A 20,450-nucleotide genomic window follows, 5' to 3' on the forward strand; every position below is an offset into this window, starting at 1 on the left:
ATTTATAGAGCCTACTATATTCCTGGCACTTCGTTGAGTACTTTTATGAATATTATCTCATTTGATCTTCACAACAACTTTGTGAAGTAGGTGTCATCATCCTCACTTCACAGTTGAGGCAACTGAGGTAAATAGAGGTTAAGTGGCTTCCCCAGGGTCACACAACTACAATGCATCTGAGGCTGGATTTGAACTCAGTCTTCCTGAGTCCAGGAACCTTAGACCTTGGGCACATAACTTTTGTAGGTCTCAATTTCCTTATCTGTAAAATGAGGGGGTTTGATAAGATTCCCTCTAAGGTCCCTTGCAGCTCTGAAGCAATTATCCTATGCTGTTTGTTAATGTAGGAATATCACATAGTGTGTAGAGTGTCAGCCTCTGCATTAGGAAGATTCAGGTTCAAGTCCCACCTTTAACACACACTGGCTGTTTGGCATTTAATTTCTCTAAGACCATCCGTTGCTGATCTGCATCTGTAGAGGGAGTTTTCTCACTAAGCGTTCCTTCTGTCCAGGAGTGTGCTGGAGACATTTTATCTGGAATTGTTAAATTTTCAGCGTGAGCATTTACATCTCAGGAATAGGACAGTGCCACAAATCAAGCTTAATTTATTGTTTTGGTGATTGTCCAGACTTAAGAAAGTGATGAAGAAAATGTTAATAATGTATATTAAATTTAAAAGTGCCTCATAAGCACATTTTTCCTCAAAGAACCAGTTGTAAAACCAGACCACTCCTGGATATAGGGTCCTCTCCTCATTTCTTCGTAGGAAAAACGTGATGCTTCTGAGTCTAAGCACCCTTTTAAGTCACAGATTTAGGATCATACTCCCCAGTGTGTGTCTATGGTGCTGAGTAATAAACTCAGTGTCCAGGTGTTGGGGTCTCAGTCACTGTCTTTTCCTATTAATCACTGTCTGCCTCGGTGTCCTCAACTATAAAATGAGGATAATGATAACATCTATCCCAAAAGGTTGTTGTGAGGATAAAATGAAATATTTGTAAAAGTGCTTAGCACAGTGTAAGGCACATTGTTGTTCAGTTGTTCAGTCGTTACCCCATGGACCATGTCCTCCACTATCTCCCAAAGTCTGCACTTAGTACATGCTTAATAAAATGCTTATTTTCTTAGTAGTATTCAATAAGTGTCTGTTGATCTGATTTTATTTATTAATATAGTGAAAACTGCCATGATTTTAATCTATTTTTCTGTATACATGACCTATATAAAATCAAAGAATGTTTAGCAGTAGAAGGGACTTTTGTGATTCCCAAAGAGGGCAAGTTTATCCCAAGCTCTTCCTGGTACAGACCAGAAAAGCTACTTTTAAAAAAATTTTTTTTGGCTAGGCAGTGGGGTTAAGTTACTTGCCCACACAGCTAGTCACACAGCTAGTAAGTGTTATGTGTCTGAGTCCGGATTTGAACTCAGGTCCTCCTGAATCCAGGGCTGGTACTCTATCCACTGAGCCACCTAGCTGCCTCAAGGCTACTTTATTTGCCATAGCAATCCCTAACTCCTACATCCAAGCCATTCTTGTGTCCCTAGTCCCTTTATGTCACCATACCTAGACCAAAGCTGCTTGCTGATTCCACAACTGCGTGGTACCTCTCCTATTCTTGATATATTGGATGCTCCAAAAGTGTCAGTATGGCTTTAAGCTCTCATAGCTTACATGTACTCTTTTCTTTTATGGTAATGGTGACAGACCAGGATTTTAAAGCTAGAAGGGACCTTAGAGGCATAGAGTCCAACCACCTTGTTTTGTAGATGAGGAAACTATGACCAGGGAGGAGGGTGATTTTACCTAAGTCCATACAGGTACTAAGAGATAAAGTGTGGATTAGATCCTCTGAATCCAAAACCAGGGCTCTTCCCACTCAATGGCCTTAGGACATTCAAACTCTTAAGACCAATACCTTCCACAGGACACATTTGTGCATCAGCTGGTTAAGATTAGTAAGTTTGTGGCCATAAAAAATAGCTCGTGTTTGAGCAAAGTTAATTGTCTCATAGAGAGGCAGCATGGAGTAGTGGACAGAGTGTTGGACTTAGAATCAAGAAGACCTGAGTTCAAACGCTGCCTCAGATAATTACTAGTTAGGTGACTCTAGGCAAGTGACTTAAACTCTCTGGGCCTCAAAGTCCTTATCTTCAAAATGAGCGGGTTAGAAATGATGGCCTCTAAGGCCCCTTTCAGCTCTAAATCTATACTTCTGTGAAATATATACCCTGCTCCATTTATCACAATGCTCTGACCCCATAGCTTGATAAATCAGTCAACTGGTATTATTTTTAAACTTTATTTTATTTTTAATTTATGGAATAAAACAAACATTTCCATAACATAGTACAACAAAAATATGATTGCACGTAAAACAGCAGATCTGCTATGCACAACATGCCATTCCTTTCAAATATACAACAAAATTTTCATGTAAATTTCTCTTTTTATTTTCTTTTCCTTCCCTTCCCCCCCCCATGGCTACCATTAGAGGTAAATAGATAGATATACATATATATATATATATATATATGCATACATATATATATGTACATATGTAAAATTATTTTATACATACTTCTATTTATCAGTTCTTTCTCTGGACGCAGGTAGTGTTTTTCTTTATATGTCCCAAGAGAACTTTGTATACAGTAATAGTAATCCTGTTTTAAGGATGACTGAGAAAATAAGTTATTTTGACTTTTATAAATATCCAATTTAACTAGTATTGTTTAAGGACCTGCTATGTGCCAAGCCCTGTGCTAAGGGTTATATATATAAAAGTGTGACAGTTCTTTCCATCAGGGTTATTACGTTCTGTTTGACAAGGCAGTCATGATATTGAGACTTAACAAAAGAGGTCACTGACATGATAACGGAAACAGAACATAACATGGTTAGAAAGTAATTTTTTTTTTAAATTTCTGGTGCCTTTGTCCACTCTTTATTAGACTGAAGCTTCCTTGTCTGACTTCAGGGGTCAGAAAATTTAATCCATCAATTTAATTATTTTCTAATTTTCTTAGACATCTTAATGTCACAAAGTTTGTCAAGCAACGTATGTATTCCTTTAAAAATAGCAGTATATTTTCTTACTTTGCTTACCTTATTTTCTGCCTTGCTTGTTCTAGAATTCGACAGAAACAGAAAGAGGGGGGCACATACTCTCCCCGGGATGCAGAAATTATTGACACCAAATTCAAGCTAGATCAGTTTATCACAGTGGCAGACCTGGAGCTGAAGGATGAGAGACTAACTCGGTGAGCACACCCCTTTGCTAAAATGGTAGTCTGAAGCGTCTGTAGCCATGACCCCATTCTGACCTATGCTTGTTGGAAGTGTTTGTGGTACTTTTATTTACACAGGTCACTCAGATCATCTTTCAAAGGGTGACCTCCCTCTTCTACACACTTCTCACTAGTGTTCAGAGAATCGCTTAATCTTTCTTATTTTTAGAATACAGTAAAGACTTAAGGCAAAAAAAATCATAAAATATAATTTCCAGTGAGAAAAGAAGCTTTTAAAAAACCTTTGCTTGATAAATATTTTCAAATAATGTCAAGAAGCTGATATTTGGTCATGTACAAAAGCATCCACATTGTTAATGTGGCCTGATAATCTTTACCTTTTTTATTTATTATTATTTATTTATTATTTGCTTTTTCTAATGATTGTGTTTGAATCATTCCTTTAGCGTAAACATCTTGCTTAAATCTTTTTTCTATGTTCAATTTTATCAGGATTCAGGGCACACATTAGCAATTATATGAAAAGATGCTAAATATTTTGAAACAAAATACAAAGTTGAAATGTCATAAAAAATTAATAATAATGAAATTCATATACTGCACCAAATTCTAAAATTCTTTATTACTAAAAAAACTATTTATAATAATTCATCATTCCTCAGAGATATATTCTAAGATCAAAATGTTTTCATAATTGAACATTTTATTGGAACAACGCATCTTTACTGATCTGGCAGAAATTGTTTCAGGTCTCATTAAGACCTGAAATAATATGCCTTCGGGTGAGTACTGGGATGCTGAGCTAGGAAATGATTCCTCAGCAGGCACAGAGAGAACAGAATTTATAAGACAAAAACAAACAATTATTATGGTCTCTAAGGTGATGCCATGGAAAGTTTGTACAGGGAAAGAAGAGAATTATCTATGATTGTCATAAGCAGAAGCTTAGTGTGTAAATTACAGGTTGACTCTATCTAGATATTTCCAGTAAATCTATATATATCTGATACATGCTGTGAAAAGAAATGTCATCTGACAGGCTATTGATTAGACTGCTACAAAGAGGAGTTTATTCACTGTTATGATGTCTGAATTGCAAACATAACTTTTGAGAACTGGAGATAAATTGACTTTCATTTAATTATCATTTAATTATTATCATTTTACTTGAATACTTAATTCACATAAGGGTGGCCTTTTGCCATTTAAATTTATTTTATGCCAAGATAATTCCTAAATATTGCTTTAGAAATGTATTTGACTGAGTTTTACATTTTTGATTCGATTTGTTGTATTTTCAGTCTTCATTGCTTAAGGTTCTAATGGTTGTTATTCAAATATAGAAGTATAGGATTTGACTTTTGATTTCATTGTTATAGGAAATTCCCTTTGTCAATGCAAGTCCACACCTTCTCCACACTTAACTGTCTTAGAAAATAGCCTAGAGCAGTGAGAGGTTAAATTATTTGCCCAGAATCACACAGCCAGTAGGCAGAAGAGGTGGAAGCCCAGATCCTTCAGGCTTCAAAGCTAGCTCTCTATCCACTATACTATATCACCTCTCCATCCTTAATTGATACGTATTTGTGTATATACATATACATGTAAAATGTAATTCACATGTGACACATGACAGTCCATAATGTGCTTTACTGGATTCCCCACTGAAACTCATTGAAGCAGTTTTCAGTTGGCAATGTTGCTGACCCCTCCTATTAATCAATTAATGAATACACATTTTTTGAGCACCTTCTATGTGCTAGGCACTGTGCTAAGTAAGCACCGAGGATACAAAAAGAGGCAAAAACCAGTCCTTTTTCCCAAGGAACTTTGCATCAAATGGATTACTGTAGGTTGATAGGACAAGCTACTGATAATCTTCACATTTAGATGAACTACAAGCTGCTAAGATTTCAGAAAATGGGCCCTTAGGTGAGCACCGACAAGAGGGACCTAATTGACATGCAAATGAGCAAAGGCGGATCTGTCAAAAACTAGTGAAATGCTAAAGGTTGTGATCTTTCTAGGGGAACAGCAGCTCTCACTGGCAAATAGCCATACACCAATCACTATAGGACACAATGATGCATCTGATAAGTGAATTCCAGACATGAAAAACAATGTTTTGTGAGAGAGGAAGGGAAAAATCTGTCATCAACTAAGTATGAAGGAATAATCAAGAAATGCCTGCTGGAGGTGCTGGCATTTAAATTGAACTTTAAAGAAGTCAGCCTCTGAAGGAGGGGAAGAGGGGGCATTATAGGCATAGGGAATAGTGTGAACAAGTACATGGAGGTGAGGAAATGCAGAGTGTGTTCAGGGCACGTAAAGAACTGTCCATTTTAGTATAGCATGAAGCATGTGCTGAGGAATAAAGGCTGTAATACACGAAAAGGTAGGGTGTAAAACATTGTAGAAGAATTTAAACGCTGAGAAAGGAATTTGAACTTGACTCAGTAGGTTACAGAGAACTACTGAAAATTTTTGAGCAAAGGAGAGAAAAGACCAAAGATCTTTGCATAAAAAAGATGAAGGATGGATTTGAGAGGCTGTTGCAAGAACCCAGATGGGCGGTAATGTAATAATAAAGAGAAAGGAATAATAAAGAGTATTAATAATTAATACTTAAAATAAAACAAAAGAGTATTAATAAAGAGAAAGGGGTAAGTGTGAGAGATGTTACAGAGGTAGAATCAGTGGGACTTGTTAAGGTGAGCTGTAATGGCACAATAGATAGAGTCATAGGTCTCAGGTCAGGAGGATTTACGTTCAAATTCTGCCTCTGGTAGTTATTAACTGCATGACCCTGGGCAAGTCATTTTAGATTTCTAAGCCTCAATTTCTTCAAATGTAAAATGAGGATAATAATACCCATGGCAATTGTCACATAGAAGTTCGAGTGAGATAATATACGTGAGCTATTATTGCTAATCACAACTCCCATTAATAGTGTACCATAAGGTTTGCAAAGCACTTAAATATATTATCTCATTTGATCCTCATGAGAACTCTGAAAGGTAGCAGCTGTTGTCATCTGCATTCTGTAGGAAACTGAGGCTCAAAAAGGTTAAAAGTGGCTTTACCAGAGACACAGCTGGTAAATATCACAGGTAGGATTTAAAGCCAGGTCTTCCTGAATCCAAGTCCAGCCTTCCATTCCTATATCACCAATTACTTGTTTGACATTTGGTAGATATTGTGAAACAGAGGTTTCCATAGGAACCTCAAGCTTCACATGTCCAAAGGAGAATTAGTTATATCCTCCCCAGAAAAACAAACAAATCAAAAAAAGCAATAGAACAATCTTTTTTCCAAATTTCCCTGTTTTTGTTACTTACATTACCATTTTTTTCCTAGCCAACCAGCTTTACAATCTTGTTGGAATCCTTGACTCTTTACTTTCACTCACCCTGCATCTAATCCGTTACCAAATCTTAACTGTTTCTGTCAGAAATTAGAATCACTTTAGGGAGGAAAAATAATGTGCTCAGTTTTGGACCTGTTGAGTTTGAAGAACCAGTGGAAAATTCAGGTAGAGGTCTTGATTTCAGTAGAGCTGGAGATAGAGATTTGAGAATTATCTAAATGGAAGTTATAGTTGAAGTCAAGAGAATAAATGAGGTTATCAAGGAAAGGAGAAATGGAAAGTGCTAAAATGAAAATGGACAAGGAAATGGCAAACCACTCCAGAATCTTTACCAAGAAAACCGTGAATTGGATCACAAAGAGTTGGACATGACAAAAACAAACAAAAAGTCTAAACAACAACAAAATGAAAATGACTGATCAAGAATAGGCTAGAGATAGGGACTGGACCTGGGATTTCATTGGTAAAGGAATTCACAGGTGAAAATTAGTATGGAGAACATCCAAGTTGGCACCTTCTCTTCAACTTATACCTTAGAAAATTGCTTAGAGCAATGAGAGGGAAAGTCTCTTGCCTAGAGTCACACATCCTGTCTGTGTCAGAAGTAGGTCCCTCATTGCTTTGAAGGCTGGCTCTCTATTTAGTATGCCATACTGCCTCTCAACTTAGAGTAAAAAGGTATTTTTAATTTTTTTTTCTTTTTAGTGTTTCCTAAGAAGCACAGTACCTAGTAGGTACTTAATAAATGCTGGTTGAGTTGATGAATCATCTAGAAGGTGGGGAATCATTAAAATGCCTAGGTACTAAATCTTCTATAGACATTGCTTTTAAAAAGTTGTCTATTATACTTTGTTCTTTTCCTCTATATTTCTTTGCACTTTGATGCCTATCTTTATATCATGCTTCCTTAGATCAGTGCCTTTGTTTTTACCCCAAAGAGAAAAGAAAACAACCTATCATTCTATTTACAAATGTCTTTCTACATTACTGGTTTCATCCTTTTGCAATATAGCGCTCTGTTTTATCCACAGCTATTTCATATCATTCAATTACACTGAAGTGATCCATCCTTTTACCTTGATTTAGTTCAATAAAAGATGAATCACACTCAGGAAAGTTTTTCATGAATAGACACATCACCATGGAATACCCATAGATTTCCAAGTACGCAGGAAACAAACCAAAGCATTCCTAATTAAACTTGCTTTTCTGAGCCCATGTTCTGATTTTGTAGTTTAAGTGGCTTATCAAGTAGCCTTGTTTTAGAGATGGCTTTATGGAAAAATGCAACAGGCCTCTTAAGAGAGCAGTCCCTTGCATTTAGAACTTCAGGATATTTCACAAATTTGTTTGGATTTATCCTGGGATGGGGGGGGAGGAGGGAAGGAAATAGCTAAGTCCATTGTGACTATCTGCTGGGCTGGATCCTGGCTCAGCCTCAACAAGGCAGCATCCCTGCCTTCAAAGAGCTTACATTTTAATGAGGAAGGCAACCCAGAAAAGGAGGCTGAAGAGTGGAAAGGATGAGGGGACATATGTCAAGGCACAGTGATAAAGTCAGAAGTGCTGCAGGCAGGGAATGAAGGTTGCTTTGTCAAGGTTCCTCTCTAAAATGGAGGTCTTGGAAGGATCTCAGAAATGGGTGAAGGGCTAGCATGGTGGATGGATGTTCCAAAGTGAGGATGCTCCAGGTGCTGAGGGAGGTACAAATGATCATTAAAATAATGTGTGTATACAATTATATGCATGGAATACAAAGAGAATATGTATAATGTTAAATATGAAGTAGTTTCAGAAGGAGAGTATTAGTAGTTGGGAACCCCCAAGAAAGCCTTTATGGTAGAAAGTGGTGCTTGAGCTACATCTTGAACAAAAGGACGGATTGGTTGAGGTGAGGAGTGAGTGCATTCCAGGCATGGGGATAGCTAAGGTAAAGGCATACAGAGAGGATATGGAATATCAAGTGTAAAGAATACCAAGAAGGCTAGTTTAGCTGGATCCTGGAGTGCATGAGGGGAATACTAAAGAATGAGGTTGGAAAGATTGGCTGGGGGAATACTGGGAAGGCTTTTGAAATCTAAGCAAATAAGGTTATATTTCATTATATGGGAATATGGAGCTACTGGGGTTTATCAAGTTGGAAAGTAGCATGGTGAGATCTATGCCTAAGGGGGAAGGGAAAAAGTTAAACACAATATGCTGGCAGTATACAGGGTGTCCCATAAGTCTTAGTTCAGTTTTTTATTTTTGGAACATCCTGTACCAAATGGACTGGAATGAAGAGAAATATGAGTCAGGGAGACTAATTAAGAGGCTTTTTATCATAATCTAGATAAAGATTTATAGCAGTCTTTCTGCCTAAGTGACTGAAGCTTAATCAGAGCCTGACTAGGTCTATGGAGACAGTTTCTAAGTAAAACAATTACTCTTTGGAAGTATTCAGTTCCCCACAAAGTTCTGTTGTTAGTTTCAATGCCATAGGTTTATGGTATTTTTCATCGATTCCATCTTTTTTTTTTTGCATACCCTATCAATTATAACTGAATAGACATGAAAGTCCAAGCTCATATTTGTTAGATAAGGAAAAGATGAAACGTTATTTTGTTGGTTGTTTTCTAATTTTAGATGTTATACATTATTTTTTAGCTTAAGCACAAAAGGCTGTTATCCTTCAAGGAATGTAATTTTCAGTAAAATTCAGGTTGCCTATATATGCCACCCTTGTCATTAAGTAATATGACATAGTGGGGAGAAGATGGGCCTGGAGTCAGGAAAACTTATCTTCCTGAGTTCAAATCTGGTTTCACACACTTACTAGCTGTGACCCTGAGCATGTCAGCTAACCCTGTAAGTTTTCGCATCTGTAAAATGAACTGGAGAAGGAAACGGCAAATTACTCCAGCATCTCTGCCAAGAAAACCAAAAATGGAGTCACGAAGAGTCAGATATGACTGAAAAAATGACTCAACATTCTTTTTTCAGAAGTGGCAAACAACTCACTTTTGCCATGTTTTCAAAGCCATGTAGACTTTTTGTTTTCCCCTGAGGCAAAGTGAAAAGAGTTGTTGAGTGTTTCTCATTAAGTACTCATAGGTCTTCATAAGATTATAGATCTAGAACTCAAAGGGGCCTCATACCAACCCCTTCAATTTACAAATGAGAAAACTCAGATCCAGGGAGATGAAATGATTTGCCCAAGCCATAATTTCTGATATGAATTCACTGGATCCTCTTTCAAGAGCAATTTGTATAGAGTCCAAATTGGTATTAGGTATGTCCATCTTGGATTCCATCTAAGATTCTACTTCTACATAATTTTTGTTGTTGTTGTTGTTATTTTAGGCAATGGGGTTAAGTGACTTGCCCAGGGTCACACAGCTAGTAAGTGTTATGTGTCTGAGGCCAGATTTGAGCTCAGGTCCTCCTGAATCCAGGGCCTGTGCTCTATCCACTGCACCAGCTAGCTGCCCCGAATTTCTACGTAATTTTTAAGAGCAAAACTTCAGCAATTTGATTCAAGACAACCAGCCTTAGAATCAGGAAAACCAACATCTTTCTCTGACACATAGTGTCTGTGTGGCCTTAAGCAGCAATCTAAGATTGGATTATTGGTCTTCATCGGTAGAGAGTGTTTCTTCACTGAGAATTTCATAGCTCTGCCAGTAAATCACAGGTCCAGTACAAATGGAGGATGAGGATGAGGAGGGACCATGCCAGCCTGGTGTAGTAGATAGGGATCAAGTCTCAGAGTCCAGAAGACCAAGGTTCAAGTCGAGCCTTTAACATCCACTGGCTTTGTGATTCTGGGCAAGTCATTTTATTTCTCAGTACCCCCTTTTAGCTCTCCAAGATGATAAATCTCCACATTGTTATAAAGATATTTTCTTCACCCAGTGGGTTTCAATGTTAATGAAGTCACAGCTCTGCACTGTGGATGATGCAACTTATTAAGAAAACGAGGGATGAGGAAATCACCTCAATCTCAGGTTCCTTAGTAGGAGCTAAAGGAGATAGTTGGCAGATTCCTCGCTAGGAAAAACAGCCATCCTGATGTGGAAGTATGTTTTGCATGACTGTGTGTGTATAATGGGTATCGTATTTCTTGCCTTCTCAATGGGTGAGGGTGGGGTAGAGGAGAAATATAATGTGGGATAAAACAAAAATTAAGTTAAAGGAAAGGAGGGAAAAGCCATTAAGAAGCACGACAGAGGTTAGAGTGATGAAGAGCAAAAGATGGTATCATCATGGTCTGAACGTTTTCTGTGAGATAGACAACTCATGATTCCACAACCTATTCAAACCTATCTGATAGGGCAATAAAAATCCACTGACATCGGGCCAGACCAAATGCCATTTTCTTCCATCTGAAAATAAATTTGAGCTGCAGGGCAGTGCTGAATGGAGTCTGCAGAATGAGACATATTGCTATCTGAACTAGGCATGAACCACTCCTTTTGGAGAGAAGAAAGGAAATCTAACTGAGAGGCAGCACCTCTCATGTTCCACTTCAGAAGCAAATCTTGCTGCTCAACTCAGTGAAAGAAGAGGAAGGTAGTAGAAACAATACTGAATTTAGAGATGGAGGAACTAGGTCCAAAAACTACATTTGACCACTTTCATGCCTCAGTTTCCTCATCTTAAAAATAAGTGGGTTGGACTAGATGACTTCCAAGGTCCCTTCCAGCTCTAAATCTAAGATTCTGTGATCTCACGATCCTTCATGTTTTTGATCAGAAAAAAGAGGTTTCAGATGAAATGTACCATAATCCTGAAAAAACAAAAACATGGGATTGCTGTTATTTAAAATAAAGCCTTTTTATGTATAAATGGCTAGTTAGCTTGCTAGCTGCTTCTTGATTCTCAAGTCCTATGGTTGTATGATTGTTCATATTTGTTGCAGGTAAATTTGTGTCCTCCTAGATGCAGTTATATAGATTATGGAATTGAATTGTAATAAATGTTAAATGCATATGGAGAGGTCAAGCAGGAGTCCTTAACCTGGAGTCTATGAACTTTTTTTTAAAAAAAACATATTTTGATATAATCAATTTCCTTTGTAATCCTACATATTTTATTTTAAGCATCTTAAAAATATTATCCTAAGAAGAGGACCAAAAAGGTCCAAGATACACAGAAAAGCTTAAGAACTCCTAATCTAAAGGGATCTTACATTAAACCTTTGGTAATGGGAATGACTGCTGGACTAATTTGTGTTTTGTAAAATGCTCTATTTTCATGTATTGGTTGTGCTTTAAATAGGCTAGCTGAGGTTAATAAATCATGATGACAGTCACCTTAAATGGGAAATGTCCTATTGTATCCTTTCTGAAGAGCCTGCCAGCCACTGGAAACTATGGAAGTCACCAAGATAAAAGACTACCACTCTTGATCTGTTTATTCTAAATATTTATCTGGCTGGAGGATATGTTGGGAGAAGAGGGGGGAAGTGTTCGGGAGAGAACAGTTAAGTATCTCTTACTACTCTAACAGAGCTGTAAGGTTGCAGTAAATGAAAAAAAAAAGATTTGACTGATGCTAAAAACTGCATGTGCAAAATTACTGATTGGATTTTCATTGGTGTCGATTCTGTGGCAGAAATCTGACATTGACTTTATACTAGGATTTATTGTCCAGTCGTAAGCCATCAGACAATGTTGTCCGAATCCAACAGGCAGTAAGTGTCCTACGAGGATAATGAAGACTGTAACGAGTTCTGTGCATATATTCTCAAAGTAGCAGCCCCCCCCCCAAAATAAACAAACAAACAAGCAAGAACAATGGAACATGTTCATCTACTAAATCAACAATGGATCTTTACTTCCAGATACTCTTCATTTTTCTTTAGACGCAAGGACATATTTGTCATCCAGTAAGTCACTGTGTAATACTGCAGTGTTGCCAGGTGGTGTGGTATTATTGCATTTTACATTATGTAATTATTCAGATTCTGTCTATGTGTGTTCATTTTTCCAAAGCAAAAAAAATCATACGTGTTATAATGTGCCTCTCTTTCCTAGTTTTCCTTCTTCATTGCATGTCAGTGCTACATTTTTTTCTGTTTTTTTTTATGAGCATGTGTAATTGGCTATGCATTCATAAACTTAATATTGCATATATTGAAAGTAATTATCGTGGACTCATAATTATGTAAATTTTCATCTCTAAAAATTATCCTCCTTAAGTGAAAATAACTATACCAATTTATTATTCTATTAGTGTGACAAATCATGGACCTGCTTTTCTAAATCACAGGTTGGAAACTAGACCCCTTTCCCCCCCCCCCCATCAAGGAGTTTTCTGTGAACATCTGAAAAAGAAAAAAATACCAGCTTCTAACACTAACCCTTATGTGCAGAAATCTACTAAGCATATGACCAGCTGTGAAGGCTTGTATTTCCCTAGTATTCAGAATCATCCCCTCACAAAATGATCTATATGCTTGGGGAAATGACCAGAGGAGGGTCAGAACAGGCTGGGCTTTAGCCCAGTTGCTATCCAAACGCAGCTTACCCAGAATGCAATAAACAGCTCACTAAATAAAAAGATGTGGAGGGAGAATCAAATCACAAATGACTTGAATTTCCAGTCCACTCCAAATGAGTCAGTTTCTTTTCAATTCAACAAGAATTTATCAACTGATCACCTACTTCTCAGGAAACTACAAAGACAAAATAGGCCCTGCCCTCAAGAAGCTTACATTCTACTCTCTAATGAATGAATCTCAGATCTTAATGGCTCACTTCAAACTCAAACCTTGACATTACCAGTAGGGTTGCACTAAATCCTAGCACATCCTAGTACTAGGCTTCTAAATTTATTAACTCATTATATTCAGTGCTAAGGATAATCACAATAGAATAAGCCAGTTCACTTTCAAAGATTTACAGAGATTAGCCTTCCAAAATTTTATCAATACATTTTTCTTTTAATCAACTAATGATCAAATTTCCTATTATTATGGTTTAAATAGTTTTATGAAAATAAGTTTTCCACTAAGAATCTGCAGTTGTCAAAGGAAAATGGTTGATGCTTTTGAGCTAGAGATTTAAGTGATCACATCACACATAAAATATCCATTACCAACTAGTATTCAGAGGTGACCTCTCTGCATTCCAGGCTAACAAGTGGCCAAATACTAGTTCATTGATTGACTCTCCCAAATGTCTTTCTTCTTCAGCATAAGACAAAAGGTTAAAAAAAAAACTTCTTTCTCTTCTTGTTATAGATGCTTCAGGGGAAATCTCACTGCTTTTGTAGCCCGTCACTCAATACTTCTTCCTAGAATGAGAGACAGATGCCTTGACCGCTTTTAGCCTCTCATGTTCTACAAAGACTCATATCTCTTAGCTCAAGATATCTAAAGTGAATAGTTTGATTTCTCTGATCATTTATAACCATCTATATATGAGTCATGAAAGGCACCATAGCAAACTAGAGAGCCAGCCTTGGAATTAAGAAGGTCTGGGTTCAAGCCATGCCTGTATCACATACAAACTGTGTAACTATATATAAGCCATTTGACTTTTCAGTGCCCTAGGCAACTTACGAAACCTATAAATTACAGATGAGTTGCCAAACAGGACTTGGAAAGCAAAGGAGGCATTTGGACAGTTAGAATGTTGAACTTAGAGTCAGGAAGATCCGGATGCCTATCCTGCCTATTCCATGTACTAGCTGTGTGATGCTAGACAAATCATTTAGCTTTTTTGAGTTTCAATTTCCTCATCTATAAAATGAGAAGGTTACACTAAATGACCTCCGAGGTCCATTTCCTTCTCTAGAACCATAATTTTATGATCTGCATTGGTCAATGGAGTTTTGATACTAGGTGTACACCCCCTCCCCAACAAGTCTAGACCAAAAAAATAAAAAAAAAGAAATAATAATAAGTAGAACTGGGAATGATTTTTTTCTAATTAAGGGATCTAGGATAAGATGATCATCCTAGTTTTTTTTTTCCTTTTTCCCTCTAGATTGCTGCATAAAAGTTGAATCTAGGAAAGGAGATTCATTTCCAACCTCAATCTTAGAAAAAAGGCTCTAAAATTCTTCCTGCCACCCTGGTTGATGGTTCAAGCTATTCACACTTCTTTTCTGTCTGTAACATGTCATCAATCCCATCTTCATTAAAGTCCTAGCTGAGCACCTTTGTGTCCACCTCTTCACCTTCATCATTATCACATCTAGTAGGTGAACCAGGGCTGTCAGCAGAGTCATCATTCTGTCCATCAACTGCTCCATCGTCCCTAGAGATGCTTTCATTTGTGTCCCAGGTTTTAAATTGAAACTATATGGTTCAGCAAGGGAAATGTCTGTTGGAGTTTTGGAGATAGTCATGCCAATGGGGAGGAGTACAGTGAAATGGGAGATTTTCTGCCCTTGTCACCCTGGAAATCTGACCTCGGCCTCTTGACATCCCTGAGAATAACTTTCCTGCCTTTTGCCCTCCTCCAGGCAGGCTTGCTTTATCTCTTCTTGCTGCTGTTTGTGACGGTGCTTCTGCTTGCCACAGCCAACACTTGGGCGGGCAAGGGTCTTAGCTATCACTTATTTAGTGGTTCATTTTCCAGTTCTAATAATAAGGGGTAATACACTGCCTTGCCCTTGCCATAGAGGGTGTGCATGATCAAATATGCAAAACTAGCCATCAAGTTAAAACTTGAATTAAGTGTAATAGCTAGATTGGGCTATTAGGTCTGCAGGAGAACATTTTTAAAGGGACTTGTGAGAAAGCCCAACACTTCATGCATAGTGGAAAGGAGAACAAGAAAAGAAAAAGAAAGAACATGTAGTTCAAAATATTGATTTGAATAGTTTAGTATCATTCTAAAAGTAGAAACACTATTTTAAGCACTAACTTAAGTGGTACAATAAGGTGACCCCAGGTTTGGAGTTTGAATACCTGAGTCCAAATGGGGGCTCTGCTACATACTGCCTTTGCTATATTGGCTATGTCCCTTTAACTCTTGAGGCCTCAGATTCCTTATTTGTTAAGAGAAGGTACTGAACAAGATAATTCCTATGGCCTCTTCAAGTTCTAAAATTTATGATCTCATAAAAATTAATTGGTGTCCTGGTAGATGGGAAACTCATGTTCTGGTTTTTTTTTTTATTTTTTGTTTTTTGTTTTTTTGCAAAAATTGGGAGTAAATATCCAATAGCTTTGTTTTCTTATCACCAAAATAGTTTTTTTTTAATATAAATCTGCTGTTTAATTTAATTTCACAAAGGAAGCAAAGTTACTAGTTGTTTTTTTCTTTTTTGCCTTCTTAATGTAACATAATTAGTTAAATACACATTTCTCCTTTTTTTTCCTCCCTCTGTATCATTGGTAATGCTGGATTAAGCTTCCTGTCTGTGGATTATCTGTGGCTTTCTATTTGGGCTAAATTTTAATTCCCTGTAGATTTCAACTAACTGACCTTGAGAGTAAGCTGAGTCTATGTGACAATATGGTCTTCAATCACCACTGCCAACATAAATAAATGGTTTCTTTCTGGATCTATCAGGAGTAATCTGAGTGGAATTTAGGTTTTTGATAGTCTTTAAAAAAAAAAGCCAAGACATGAAATAATACCCTCTCTCAAAAAAAAGCAGGGGAGGAGCAGTGTCCTGGGATTTAAGGCAGCTCAGAATTTGGTAGTCTAAAGTGCTACCTCCATATTGGAAAATGTTGAAATCATATTATTATAGTGAAATTTCTCTCACTATTAATTAATAGTTTGATTATCTTCAAACCATGAGCTCCATTATTCTGAATGAATTAATGAAACAAGACTGTTGTCACAACATATTATTTTTTCATTTTTCCCACATGAAACCTTTATTTAATGCCTACTGTGTACGCTGTATTCTGAGAGGCAGTTTTAAAAAATAAGTCCATCACTCAGTGAGGAGATAAAAATATCTGTCCTTGCAAAATAGCACTGTTAATCTCTATGTAAATTGATCTCAGTTGCAGGTTATTATGCTTGTCTAACCAGACAATTGTCCCTACAAGAAACATAATCACCTCATCAATGCTTAATCATCGCGTGTGTCCTCAGGTGACTTTCCCAACTCCATAAACCTTTTCCCATTTCTCCTGAACTCCAACATATATTATCCAAAGCAGCCTAGTTATGAATTAAACAAATCAGTTTTTCAACTACCAAGAAGTATAATAGCTTCAGAACGCAGCTGACCGCTAAAACTATTCCCATAATGCAGACTTGAAAATTGAGCTAATTATCTGGGTAATTTGAACCAAAATCTCACTTTCATTTGAATATGCAGACTACTGATGCAAATAACATTTCTTTTCTTGAATTAGGCTGGATAATTGTATCATTTCTGAAATTTGCCTATGGATATGAAATAAATGTGGAAAACAAAGAACAGTGTTTGAAGCAGTGTGGTATAGTGGAAATGTCTCTGGCTCTGGTATCAGAGGAGTTCAGTTCAAATTCCATATCTTATGACAAATGTCTCTGTAACTTTGTACAAGTCATCTAACAGCCCTGGGCCTCAGTTTTCCTATTCCACAGATCTGAGAGGGATAGACAAGATGGACTTGAAGTCCCTTCTAGCTCAACTTATATGACCCTAAGAAATTAAATGAATAGAGTTTAAAGTAAATTCTTTATTATCTCAACTGACAAATTAGGGAAACACAAAAAAGAGAAAGAAATATTAGAAGTGATTTAATTAAAGATGGTGAAGTATGGGGGGGCATATAGTTTTTCCTTTTTGATAATTGGTACTAGGTAGCCAAAAAGAGGTAAGAATTGGCTTATTATTGTTGTTGTTCAGTCATTTTTTGTAGTGGATGACTTTTCATGACCCTATTTGGAGTTTTCTTAGCAATGATGATACAGCGGTGTGCCATTTCCTTCTCCACGTCATTTTACAGGTAAGGAAATTGAGGCAAACAAGGTTAACTAACTTGCCCAGGATCATGTAGCTAGTAAGTGTCTGAGGCCAGATTTAAACTCATGAATATGAATCTTCCTAACCAGGCCTGACATTCTATCCACTGTACCACCTAGCTGCCCCTAGAATTGGAGAGGGTCACAATTTTTACTTAGAGATCTTAAGTTTCTGTTTTTGTTTTAGATCTCCAACTACATAAAAACTCCTAAGTCACTGGATTTGGTTTTACTTTTCATTGAATTGTATGTTACTATTGATGACATGGAATTATCAATAATAGTCACTCTTGTACGGGTCCAGGATGTCAGCAGTCAGAGTTTGTACTTTCTCCACTGGCATAGATTCTAATTATTTAGTGCCTCATTATTAGGTGAGATTTTTTTAATTTATTTTCCTCAAAGGAAGCATATAATGTACAGGAAGATTCTTTCAGTTCTTTTCATGTATCAAGTTTACCAGTGTAGCTTTCGGGCTATCCATCTAAAAACCCAAGATTTAAAGCTGAAAGGGACATTTGATATTATCTAGCCTAAATTCTTCACTTCACAGATGAGGAAACTTAGGCAAAAGTGACTTGCCCATGGTTACATGTCACTGTGGTAACAGAAGGGGATTGAGAGCTATTTTAAAAAAATTTTTAATGTCTCGTGGATCTCTCTCCCCTCCACTCAAAATCATTATCTGGTAGTCAACTTTCTTATGATGATCTTATTATACTTAATTTGATTTGTCTTCAAATAGTCACAAGCTGATGCTTAAAGACTTTCCATTATGATGAACCTGCTTCTGTATTATGACAAGTCTTCAGAATCAAATTTTATTAGAAACTTTGTTGGAATGAATCAATTAAACAATATTATTCACAAACTATGAATTTGGGGCCTTCTATGAATTCTCAGTCCAATGGGAACTTCTCCATTCAATTTTTATATCACATCTTGCTTTCCTGTTTTTGCTAGTCTGCTCAGAATGATTATAATAAAGCTCAGACATGATCTTAGAAATTTTGTTAGGGATCTCAGGAGAAAACTAGAAATGGGGATCTGGCATTTGGTGCCTGAGGACCACTCTTTCTGCAATTTGCCCAAATCCAGTTAATATAACCAGGAAGTTTGTTATCCAATTGAATCCAATATAGCCTACTGTTTCAGAATGCTATCAAAGTTAATAGATTTGTAAACAAGAAAAACTTTCATCCATGAAGAGCTAAGCTTTTATACATTTTTTGTTTTGTTTTTTAATTCTTGAAAGCAATGTGTTCATAGGCTTCTGAACTATACAGGGTAAACAAGCAGAATTTAAAAAAGTCATAACCCCCTCAATTTACCAGTGAAGAAAATGATTTTAAGTGACTGACCCAAGGTCATACAAAGATACTGAATATCAGATTTAGGACTAGAACCTAGGTATCCTGACTCCAGATGCAATACTCTTTCTTCTACGCTACATTACTTATAACATTATTGGGCTTCTCAAAATAAAACAACATAACAGAAACAATGATTGCTATAAAATAATGCTTATATTTGTATAGTGCCCATAGTGTTCATTACACTTTGAAATATATATATGCATATATTTATATATGTATGTGTGTATACATATGTGCATATATATATATATATATATAATGTATAAAATCCCACTCATTATTTATTTTAAAAAACCCTGTGAAAATGGTAAGGCACATATTCATATTTCATAAAGAGAATTTGTGGCAGAGAGGATATAAAGTTAATTTTTATTTGATACTTGAGGTAACAGGGAGTCGCCGAAGATTATTGAACAGAAGAGTGATATGGTTGGATCTATGTTTTAGGATTATCACTTTGCCAGCTATATTAAGATGAATTGGAAAGGGAAGGGATGAGGTAGAGAGGAAAAAAGGAAGTGGTAATATGGTAACAGAGGTTTTATTTTTTGGAAATTATCAACAAAATATATAGAATTCTTTGTAACTTTTCTGAGAGCCCAATAGCTTTGGATCATATTCATCCATTCATTCATCAAATATTGTTCCCAAAGGTTAGAAGTAGGAGCAATATGTAAAAATACAAAGAGATGGATTTCAGTTAAATGTAAGGAAAACTTCCCTTCTAACTGACTTTAATTTTTTTAATTGACTCTTCAATTTACTCCGTATTTATCATATAGGTATCTGTTTGTTTACAAGTTGTCTCTTCCCATCAGAATGTAAGCATCTGGAGGACAGAGAAAGTTTTTGTCTTTCTTTGTATTCCCAAAACTTGGCACAATGTCTGCCAGAGAGTATGTGTTTACTAAATGTTTGTTGCTTCATTCCCAGCAATTGGGGATGTCTGAAAATGAAATGAGTTGCTTTGACAGAAAGTAAATTGCCTACCACAAATCACCTTCAACGTTCTTGAAATCCATACTAGTGTCGCAAAAGATCCAATAGTTGGTACCAAGCTGGAAAACATTGACCAGGGAAGTATTTGGCTTGCCTATCTGTTAGCCTTTACTCTGAATGACTGGTTGGGCCACCTCCCTTCTGTCATCCTTCATGACAGCTATAAAATATACACATTTATAGTTGTATCTAGGGAGAAATGTGTTGTCCAAAATGGCACATTTTGTGCGCCTGAGTTCTTTTGATTGTAATGGAGAGAATGATAAGGATTATTCTTTAATTAAAGAATAACTTTCTCTAATTAGAGAGAACTCATATGGCATTAAGTAACATGCTAACACTTCACTTTGGTGGTAAAAACCTAACACATTAGAGTAGGCTTTATGTAGGTTGCTGTGATAGAGACAAATAAGAGATAAATGACCACAATTCATTGAATCTCTCAAGGTATTACAAATAGAAAAAGATAAATTCATGTGGAGGATACTGTGAATTTTTAAGGAAGTTTTTGCTTGGCCCCAGGTCAATAGTTCTGAAATTTGATGCTGC

At 36.6% G+C, this 20,450-nt stretch overlaps 1 protein-coding gene across 1 annotated transcript in view; it reads left to right on the plus strand.

Moving 5' to 3' along the window:
- Window positions 1–20,450, plus strand: part of PTPRQ (protein tyrosine phosphatase receptor type Q) — a 267,228-nt gene that overhangs the window by 203,619 nt on the left and 43,159 nt on the right. The window contains 1 exon segment of the mRNA XM_020993501.2: window positions 3,136–3,264. Within this exon segment, the coding sequence (XP_020849160.2) occupies window positions 3,136–3,264 (129 nt within the window).

Source organism: Phascolarctos cinereus, unplaced genomic scaffold (genome assembly GCF_003287225.1).
Source record: "Phascolarctos cinereus isolate Bilbo 61053 unplaced genomic scaffold, phaCin_HiC Scaffold_1;HRSCAF=81, whole genome shotgun sequence".
NCBI lineage: Eukaryota > Metazoa > Chordata > Mammalia > Diprotodontia > Phascolarctidae > Phascolarctos > Phascolarctos cinereus.